We start from the raw sequence: 11,468 nt of genomic DNA on the forward strand, positions 1-11,468 counted from the left end.
ATTTAATGACTTAAACATTTTATTGTAAACATAAATTGAAATTTCGTAGAACAATATATTTATAAAATTATTCAAGTAAAAGTTGTTCGTCCTGAAAAACAATCCGTTAGAAGGTGTAGTAAAGTACAGTTCATGAGTACTTATAAAACAGGTAGTAAAGTAGAATTTTTAGAATGTGCAATGCTGAAATCAAGGGTAAAAATATTTTATGAGCATTAAAAGAACTATTTCTTTACTATTTTAATATTATTTAAATAATATTTCAGTTTCAAGTTTTGAATAATATTAACCAATCTCCTTTGTTTTTTATTCCATTCAGAAATACTCATAGAAAGTTATGTACATGGAAATCAGAAATTAGCAGCAATATTTAACGTATTTCACTATTAAAATAAAACGTGCTCTAATTTGAAATGAATCAAATAGAGCATTTGACTTAAAAGATGCCTCAGAAGCTGAAAATTGTCTCAAATTTGAGAAATTGTTTCAGAAAGAAGCTCTGTGAATAGAAAATAAATAATGCGTGATTTTTAATATTAATAATGCAATAAACTTTGATTTAAATTTTTGTAAAATTTAACCAAATAAAATCGAATTATCTTAAAATTACTTTCTAATATAATTAGAGAAAATATTTCATTCAAATTAAAACTGTTCTGGGAAAAGTATAACATTTAATTCTGTAATAGGATAAGAAGAATATCAAGGTAGGCGACAGGGAAGAACGGCATTTTTACTGATACTGATTACGAAATTATTATTTATGTGGCCCCGGAAGGGGCGTTAATAAGCTAGATAATAAAATTAAGCTACTGAAGGCACATGACATCAATGAGCTAGCAAGTAAAACTTCAGGAATGGTCAAGAAAGCGAGGTAAAAGTGGAGAGACCATTGTCTTTGGTACTGTATGTGCGCCATCTAATGGAAAGCTAGGAGAGACAACATTCACGCCGCGCGAGAAAATAAATAAACGTCGGCAATCAAAGCTAGATTATGAAGTTGTGATTTCTAAACATATAAGTAGCAAATTGTCTGATCAAATTATTTTCTGGAATGATTTGATAACTTAGCAGTAGCAGATAACTGTTTTGTTTGATAACTTATCAGTTTTTCAAAACGCTTATTAAGTGTAGTAATGTGGTCCAGTAACAGAGTAGCTTTTCAAGTCATCGTGGATCAGTTTATTTCTAACCAGGTAATATGCATTTACAATTCCTCTCAGAATCTTATTCTGTACTACTTGAAATTTGTGGAAGTCTGCCTTTGAAGCTGACGCCCAGACTGAAGATGCGTAGCAGAGTATTGGCCTTATAATGCATAGGTATATACTTCTTTTTGTTGTAAGATAGTCCAAATTAATTTTCAAGGAGTTCAGAAAATTGGTTGACGATACCACAGGCCTTTTTCTACGGCATGCTTAATATGGCAAGTCCATTAGCCTTCGGTTAATGATAATCCCTAGATAACATACATTATATGAACGGTTCACAATTTCGCAGATTAAGCAGAAGTAATTCAATGCAGTCAAAAGTCGTTAATTTGGACACCCATAATCCGGAATGATCTATAATCCGGACCTCAAAGCTACAAACTTTCTGCGCATGCGTCGCGTTCACGCATGCGCACAGGCGTTTACGAGAACGCGTAAGACACTTACGGCTGCGAATATGTTTGTGCGCATGCGCGTTTAATGTGTAACGGAGTTATACGCTAAGCTAAAGTTATCTAATTCAGTTAATGTTGCAGATTGCGTTGTTCCTTAATCTTCGAATTGGATCCGGCTTATTATTTTTTGCAGACTGTTAGAGCAATTTTATAAAAGTAAGCTTGAATTTTCGATTATGTCAAATAGAATTTCCGATATATATTTACTACAAAGCGAAAGTATGTTTTGAAATCCGAAATCTGTTTATCAATTTCACGCTGCTCTGCGGCAGAGGGGGGGCAGAAACGTCATTATTAGATTATGATAGATTAGAAAGATTATGTCAAATAGAATTTCCGATATATATTTACTAATATGTAATTTGTATCTACAAAGCGAAAGTATGTTTTGAAATCTGAAATCTGTTTATCAATTTCACGCGGCGGATTGGAAGTTAATCTGTCAGCACTATCCTTATCTTCAGGGCAGATTTTTTATTTTATTTGGTTTATAATTCCGTACTAAGTGCAGTATTTTATCTCGATGTACTCCGTCTTTGATGTGATTTAAATCAAGTTCCTCGTCATTACAATTCGCTTCCGATAGTGAAGAAAGTGACCCAGAGGTTATTGAAAACGAAAACATTTCGATTGAAAAATTAGTCGGTATTCTCAACACAGCAATTATAGGACTTGAACAGCGGAACTTTGTAACTAAACAAGAAATTATGTCTGTTTAATAGAATTAAAGAGAAAGTATTATCACATGAAACGAAGCAACTTACATTGAAGGAAATGTTTAATAAAGTAAACAAATAAATATTAAGCTTTTTCTTTTTGTAAATTTTGATACCCTTTAGATCATAATTGTTCTTTATTTCATAAATTACGGTTTCATATTTTTAATTTTGTAATTTCTGCATGCCATCTTACGAGATTTAAACTGATGATCTATAATCCGGAAAAATCGATAATCCGGAATCGCCGAAGTCCCGAGGAGTCCGGATTAACGACTTTTGACTGTACTATATTCTAAATCTTGGGCCTCCTTACCAATAGAAGCTTAGACCTTGAGCCATTTGGACTAATTCTTCATTTTCTGCATTAGTTCTCAATATCTAAAACAAAATCTTGGAATTTGGACATGGCATTGGTTTAGATAGAACTCACGGCTACCGCCGTATCGTCGGCATAGCAAGCTAACGTGTAGTTGTGTTGATCCAGTTCATCTCTGTTAAAATCGATTACGTAACTGAAGTAGAAAATGGGTTCAAGTCAGGAACCCTGGGGCACTCCTGCAGTGATTTTTTTCAAGGCTGAATAGACATTTACTTGAATGGCACTTAAAGTTCTGTGAGTAATGGAGGATTTGAGAAGAAGATTAACTTCCCGACTAAAGTTCATCTTGATCAGTTTATAGATCAGCCCTTTATACCAGACGACTCGGTTGAATGCTTTCGCCACGTCTAGGATAAGGAGAAGGGCATTATTTCCCTATGTGTAGCTCCCTAAAAATGAAATAAAAGACAAAGGATTGTTTAATATCGCACATACTTAAGCATACACGTTACAGGCACGTGAGAAACCTCCTAAATTGTAATTTTGTTGCTCATTTTCAAAATGTGTAAAGATTAAAATGTTTTTCTTTCCAGTGGAGCTTCATAACACCCATGAACATCCAGAGAAGCGATGCTAGCGCCTCCACCTTGAATGGTAATATTTATGTGGTTGGTGGCTTCAACGGTAGCGAATGCCTTTCTTCTAGTGAATTTTATTGTCCTCGAACAGATCAGTGGACTCTTGTGCAGTCCATGAGAAACAGGAGGTCAGGAGTATCAGTTATCTCTCACCATGGCTCCATATTTGCACTGGGCGGGTTTAATGGCATTTCGAGGCTTGTGAATGGCGAGAAGTATGATCCAGAGACCGATCAATGGACAGCGATCCCGGACATGTTCAATCCGAGGAGCAACTTTGCTGTCGAGGTTTGTAAAAGCAATTGATTGATATATTTACATTTTTTACGAAAAGGTAAAGTACAGAGCCCGTCATCACTAATAAATAATGTATTTTCATGCGTATGTCCGCACTTTTTTTACTAATTTTATCGTCCGAAAATCGAGAGAGGAGAATTATGTGAATAATTTAATTTCTGAAGGACATGGGCGACGGAATAAGAACATAATAGTAGTCATAACATTTAGTAGTGATGGATAAACTACAGTTAAATACCACAATATTATTTACTTAAGTGAAATTTACATTCCAATGAGAATATATAGTAATATTAATATTTAGTATTTAGTAAGCTGCCTTCATTTCTATTTTCCTGTAACTCAAAGGTCACTTATTTTTATTATTGTCTTTGCTACTCGTTATGCGCCAAATCATCCATAAATAATTAGAGAAAGTGAAAGTGTAATGGAGAATCGTAGACTGAATGTCAGTTCAAGTCAGCTTTTCGGGGGTTGGCCGGTTCTTGTATTACGATGACGTAAAGGTCAACATTTAGAAAGAAAAGTTTGGGCGTGTGCAGGAGTTTTGAGGTTTTGTCGTTGCTAGTAAGATGAAAATAATCACTGCGTTGACGAATTCATTTTAAAATTTGGAGAAAATTGCAAGAACCTTGCCATAAAAAGCTAGAGGAAAAAATACGCTAGAAAATACGGTGTATGGTCCTTGGAAATTAGATATTCAATATTTACTTTTGTAGTCTCTATATTAAATAAATGAATATTTTGCAAAAATGGTCACAATGTTTAAATTAGAAATAATAGTAAGTGAAAAAGAATACTTACTTAATAGAAGCCAAACGATGTTTAAGTTCAATTTATTATTTTACTAGATTATAAAAGAACCCAACAATTTTTAAAAGTAAGCATTTTCCAACATGACATTAAACTTATTCAGCTTGTTCCACTGATATGAAACCACTTATTAACGCCGTTTTATTTTTGAATTTCATATTTCGTTCCAGTACGCTTCATATCTAAAATTTATATTATACCGCAGCACTGAAGATAAGCAATGCGCTTATCTAAATTAATGAACACCAGATACGAGGACAGTGTTCTACTTGTTGTCACCATTCTTACTTCTCGTTAGCTGCTCATACAGCATAGTGGTTAGAAATAGTGACTGCCATACCGAAAGACACTGTTTCGAATCTTGAATAAGGCATTATTTGTATATGTACAGTGTGTGCGCATATGGGGGGGGGCACTCATAATATACGGCGAGTCGAAAGTCCTCTGAAATAGTTTCGAGGGAGCGGAAGTGGAGTGGGAGGCTCTCAGACCTTTCCCCGGGGTGATGTACTTCAAAACTGGGGTGGAACTGAGCGAAGTCATATTGTCACTTATATGGTGCTCAAGGCTCATGCCAAAGATAGAAGCAATCTTGCACTCCTTGCCAGTATAAAATTCATAGGTTTTTTTATGAGTAAGTCATACAAGTTATATCAGCCACAACAATAGCAATATTTCTTTCTTAATTCAACCAAGTTTATTAAGGAAATGTAAAAAGTATGCAGCGTTATTTATGTTTTTTATATTAAAAATGTTAAATTTTGATACTCATATTATCAATGCTCTTTAAAACGAGCACTGATAACATGAGTACTGGGATGATAATGCAAATATTTGTATTCACTGCTGCTTGTATACTACAAAGCAATCTCTCTATCAATGTTTTTGAATAATCAGTATGATTTAAGGAATCTGATAAAATAGCCACGAAAAATGGTTTAATTTTAGATTTAGTAAGCATATTTTACTTCAACATTTGCATCTCAGCCCTGCAGTATTGAAAATTATAGCGTCAATTAGTTTTAGATTTGAACGTAGAGTACTTTAATTGAGTAAGTTATCTCTAATGACGCAGTTTAATTATATCATCTTTTATTTTGGAAATTAGATTTATTGGAAAATAAAATCGTTATATTACTCCTCCTATTCAAATTATTTGAAACCACGTTTGATATCTAGCTGTCTGGGAAAGAATGCTTTTGCATGAGACTTTCTAAGGTAAAGGTGAGCAAATACTTTAAAGCACGGCCGAAAAGGTCTTTTGTTTAGTGTATCATGCGGGCAGGGCCGTGACGATCTCAAATGGTGCCCCGGATTTTGGCAGGACGCAATGGAGAGGATGGAAAAACCAATCCTATATAGAAATTTTAAAAAAGAATTAACGACAGCTATTTTGTTTTGTACCTCCGATGGACCATAAGACAAGAGTAAAGAACAAAATGAGTTTATTATCAAAAGTTGTGTAAAAATATGGTTACTTTTCGCCAATAAGATTCAGATATTTTTATACCAGTGGAGAAGCTTTCTGATCCCCCTCTTCTAAAAACATCGTTAACAGTGATGTAAGATGGGCCTAAAGCTTTTCTTAGATCTGGAATATTTGTCCTCTTAGCAAGTTCTTCAGTTAACGGAAGAGGTAAAAATCATTGGGTGTTTAGTCAGAGATATTCTGGAGCGATATGTTTAATTATCCGGGCATGTAACCCCGACTTAGAGCGCTTGATTTTCACCTCTTTCCTGAATTGAAGAACTGGCTAGAGATCAAACATTCGAGACCAATGATGAGCTTCAAAACTGGATGAGGTGTACTTCAGGTACTTCAGATTTAAATCATAAGGTTTGCTATTAGTCTTTATTTTGCAAAGCAATAAATGCAAGTTTGGACACCATGATAATCTAATTTTATTCCATCTTACATACATCTTTACGGAATGGGATGGATGACAGTTAAAGTAAAACAAGTAAAACATTAACCTCATCATTATTAATATTGAAATAAAATATATATAATTTTACAACAAGATGATTAAATCCAGTATGATATTTATAGGTGATCGATGACATGATTTTCGTGATCGGCGGTTTCAATGGTGTAACGACAATCTTCCATGTCGAGTGCTTCGACGAGGAGGCTGGCGAGTGGTATGAAGCAACGGACATGAGTACCTACCGATCTGCTTTAGCAGCTTGCGTCATTCCAGGGCTACCGAACGTTGACGATTACATTCATAAGAATAGAAATGGCTTATTGGAGGAAAAGAGACAAAAACTCATACAACAACAAGCAATCGAACAAGCAAGAAACCGCTACCAAGCCTTAGAAGATGGTGAGACAGATGAACTGGATATTAACGAACCAGAATAAGAAGTGAGTTAAAATATTCAGTATTGTTTCCATGAATATTTCCTAATCTGAATTTCATTTTAAAATGTAAGGTTATATGTAGCAGTTTAAAAATTATTTATAATTATTACTTAGATGGGAAAGTTTATCAGTACGAAGGCGAGTTAACATTTTACTTAACATCATTTATAAAATATTTTTTTAAAAATATCATTATAAATATAATAATAGGTTTTAGATAAGCATATCAGTTTGAAAGTAAACAGTTCGTGAACTTTATCGTTAATTGACTTACAACGACCAGGAAGCTAAACACACTCCAAGGTAAAAGGAGAGCCTGATATGGCCATCTGGTTGTGAAATTCATGTGCGTAGTCCCCTCACAAGTCACAATCTTCGAGTTGTTACAAGGTCCGAGATGTAATGCTCAAACATTACAGAAGCAATAACGTGTTCAGTAATGACTGTCAAATAGAGATTTGACATTGCAAAAGCCATAACTTCACGACCAGTGTCAGGAGATTTTAGATGTCCGCACTGATCCTGTTATCAAAGCCCCTGGAATCCAGGAGGCTAACCAACCAATATTTCTGCAGCTTTCCTGATATCGTCTTCAACTATAACAAATAAAAAAGCAAAATACGACCGAAAAATTAAAAAGACACGATTGATTCAGTCTGCATGGTACGAAGCGATGGTAAAAGTTTACCATTCCCCCAAATCTGCGTAAGCTTATGAAGGATTCTGATTCATAACATTGTTTAGTTATATCAGCTTTTGATGGAAGAAGTTTAATTCCTTCCGCTGATATTTTACAGCCTAAAAATTTAACTTTGCTCAGATCAATTTTACATTCTGTAATGTTTATGCTTAGTCCGTAATTACTGAACCATCTGAAGTCTAATTCATAATTCAAGATATTTTTTGTGTGTTTCTCTGTCTGGAGAAGCAATGAGAATGTCATCCATACAGCAGTACAAAATGTCTTGGCCGCTCAGCAGGACGTTCATAAATCTTTTGAAGGTTTGTGCAGCGTTGCGTAGAGCAAATGTCATATAAGGAAATTCAAAAGTCCGAAAGGTATTATGGTGGAGGTCTTGGGAAATATCATCTTCGTGAGCAGGGATCTGTTGGTAGGCCCTGATCAAATCTATGGTTGAAAAAAATCGTTCTTCCATGCAGGATATTTGTAGTCCATTAGAAATGGTAGTGGGCAATGGTCTGGTAAGGTGTTTGCATTAAGGTCTGGTAAGGTGTTATTAAGTGCACGGTAAGCACCGTCCACTTAATGACTTCATTCACCGGACTTTTTTAAAGTTTAAGTTTTAAACTTAAAGTTTTTTTTAATTCACCGGACTTTTGTAATGGACTTGACCAGTTGCTTTCGGATGGTCTGCAGAGACCTTCTTGAAGCATATAATTGAATTCCTTTTTCGCAGCAATCAACCTTTCTGGACAAAGTATACAGTATATGTGGTTTCCAGTATACAGTAAACTCTCGCTACAACGATACCCGATACAACAATAACTCCCTCTACTACAATAATGTTTTGTGGTCCAGGTGATTTTGCATATAAACTAATGTTAATCTCCCCTCAATATTGCTATATTCTCTAGAACAATAAACCTCTGTAAAACGATTTTTTCAATCTAAATTTCAGTATTATTTTCTCCCTTTATAATAATATTTTGATTTTCAAATGCTTTTTTTTTTTTCGTTTTCTTTTGTTATTTGTTCCGTCTATTAAGACTCATTGTGGATCAATAAACAAACAAAAATATTGGATTATTTTCAATAAAAAGTGTTTTCAGGTATGTGAATATTTCTGTGCTTATTTTCTGAATTTATCTTATTTATTTATTTTTTTAGTATTTAAACCACTATTATTAGTATTTTGCAAATTAATTTCTTCTAAATATAGACTTAAAAGTAGTATGTTATGCACCTTAAATTAATAATAATAATAAAAAAATCTCTTATTAAATGCTCAAAATATGTGGGCCCTTGATATAACAATATGCCTCTCTACAACAATATATTTATTTGGTCCCTAAAATATTGTTGTAACGAGGTTTCACTGTATATGAAATATATTGTATATTGGAGTATAGTATATACAGTATATGTGGTATCTATGGAGTATATGTGGTATATGTAGTGCATATGGAGTTCCATAGTGTATACTGTATATGTGATACTTTACAGTATACGTGGTTTCCTTTGGTTTTGAAGAAATACTGCACATCATTGTCTTCAATTTTATCATTTTGTATGCTGGATTTCAAGTTAGGAAATTTATTTAAAACGGCTCCATACAGGTTTTGAAAGGTATTGGCAATGAATTTAGGAGCAACGCTATAATTACCTACAGTACCTTTAATCGTCAATGAGGTGGTACCGTCAATTAATTTCCTATTGTACTGTTGACTAACAAATTAAAATGAGAAAGAAGGCCTATTCTAATAATAGATTTAATTAAGTTTTTTTAAATTTAAGTTTTTTAATGTGTTTTTCGATGAAATCGCCTCAAATCGATAATTCTCTCTCATTATATCAGCAACAATGGCACGTGCTGATATGAGCACTGTTGCCACTCGGAAAAATGAGAGAGATAATTCTGCGCAGTTTTTAAATGAAATGTTTCTTTTGGATACTGGACGTTTGTCGCGAGAAGGCAGCGGGAAGTTGGTTAATTTATTTATTAGGATAATTAATATTTGTGTTAAAGGATATTGTTTAGTTCATTGTAAATTGTTTTATATGCAATACATTTTATTGAAATTTATGGTTTTTTTTTTTGATAAAGTTGTTCTGAAGAGTAAAATTCTGTGCAGTTTTTGAATTTAATGTTTGGTGTTCACTTTCGGCATTTTTGCGGTACATTTAAAAGCCAGACGAAGGCTAGACGCATAGCGATTAGTTAAGTTAATATAAAAATATCAAGATTTGTCTATAGTTGAAACACAGAATACAAATGAAAATGGCGATATCTCATAAATGAAGATTCGTTATGAACATAGCTGCCGGAATTTGGCACGATCTGAAAATTTGGCGATTACTACTCAGTTAATTTCGCTAATTTGTATATATCGTTACATTATTTAGACACAGAGCTACACAAATTATACTGCGAGTAGTGTAGTTTAAAAATAAGATGCAATTTGAATCGGCACTGCTGCTAGTCGAAAGGGCCGCTTATAGAGTTGAAAGTCAAGGATTTTGGTATGTGTTAAAGGTGTTAATTGGTTGCTGTCTTCCGAAGCAGCTGTGTTGCATCTCCGAATATATTTTTCTGAAATTGTAATCACATAGTCACCGTCACTTAGCAGCCAATCCCAATAGTGATAGTCGAGGATATATCCCAATAGTTATTATTAACTTATTTATTTATACGGTTTTTAGTTGCATAATGAAAAGTAGTGTTTAATAAAGTTCCGTTAGATTTTACTTTGAGTTAAATTTTATTTATTCATTCAGTATACCGCTTAATGTGATCACATTTGTCCATGACTATTTTGATTACATTGAATAACAAATACAAATAATAATATTAAGCGATGAGAAAAACATCTTTCAATCTATCTGTTAACTTTAATTTAATAATAAATATATTTAGAAATATATCAGTACTTAAACTCACAGTATTTTGAAGTGTTTCCCTTAGTTAAAATTAACATATTATTCAAATTTTTGTTATCTTTCCTGAACTCCTCAATTTCCCCTCGCATATCCTCGCCAGTATGTAAATTTAAAGTTAAGTGAAGTGAGTATTTAAACAGGTGAATATCTGAGTTTATTCAGAGCTAGCCGTAACGTAATGTGCTAATCTAGCACTATTCTATTTAGTCTAGGATTAATTTATATTATAACATTTAAGTTCCACCACAAGTTGTCGATGTTATTGTAAAGTACGAATATCGTGCCTTCTGTTCTTAGTTTGAATTAATAGATGTTATTTTTCACACTTCTTCAGTGCTGCTAATTACTTCACGCCTTTGCGAGAATTCGCTGAGTTCATTTGTAGGATCTAGTTTAGTGCATGTGTCCTAAAAAGGCTAGATTTTATAATTTCAGTTAAGGAAGAAAGACATTAGTAGTTAATTATCTGGGATTGTTACTCAAAAGTTCATTTATAAATTCTTCATATTTATGGTGTTTCTGGAAATTTGGTTCAGAAAGCGACAGGCAGATATCACCATCTTCTATCATTGATGAGGTTTATTTACTGAGCTTTACTTCAGGCTTTTCATTAATGTCCACCGAAGTGTTAAATTACTCAAAATTTACTTTAGTTACAGACGTTTTTAGTTATTCAACTTTCTTTATTTTATCATTTATTAAAGGAATGGCATGTTTAAAAAACAGTTCTTTATTATCTTTTCCGAGAAGCAGTTCCAAGACATAAATGTTCAAAATCAAGATTCGTAGAGCTGACGATTCCTTGAGAATTTTTACACTGTATTTCGATCGTATTCAAATATTTTATCTTTTATTTGATGGCATTATTTCAATCGTAAATATTCATTCCGTAATATTTTGATGATATGAAAAGTATTGTTGATTACAATAATAAATAGATAAGATATACAATAAGAGATGTATTTTACATGTTTTAGCATACAAACGAACGGGACTATAACAATAAATTTGATAACAATATCAAAATGATAA

The 11,468-nt window shown here is 33.2% G+C and overlaps 1 protein-coding gene across 1 annotated transcript in view; it reads left to right on the top strand.

Moving 5' to 3' along the window:
• Positions 1–11,468, top strand: part of klhl10 (kelch-like protein 10) — a 70,152-nt gene that overhangs the window by 42,453 nt on the left and 16,231 nt on the right. The window contains exons 8-9 of the mRNA XM_085812919.1: positions 3,298–3,630; positions 6,503–6,820. Coding sequence (XP_085669045.1) covers positions 3,298–3,630; positions 6,503–6,817 — 648 coding nt within the window. The 3' untranslated portion in view covers positions 6,818–6,820. The remainder of the gene's footprint in view (positions 1–3,297; positions 3,631–6,502; positions 6,821–11,468) is intronic.

This window comes from Stegodyphus dumicola, chromosome 3 (assembly GCF_044657685.1).
Source record: "Stegodyphus dumicola isolate Sdum_Otavi_A_Nest chromosome 3, ASM4465768v1".
Classification (NCBI taxonomy): Eukaryota; Metazoa; Arthropoda; class Arachnida; order Araneae; family Eresidae; genus Stegodyphus; species Stegodyphus dumicola.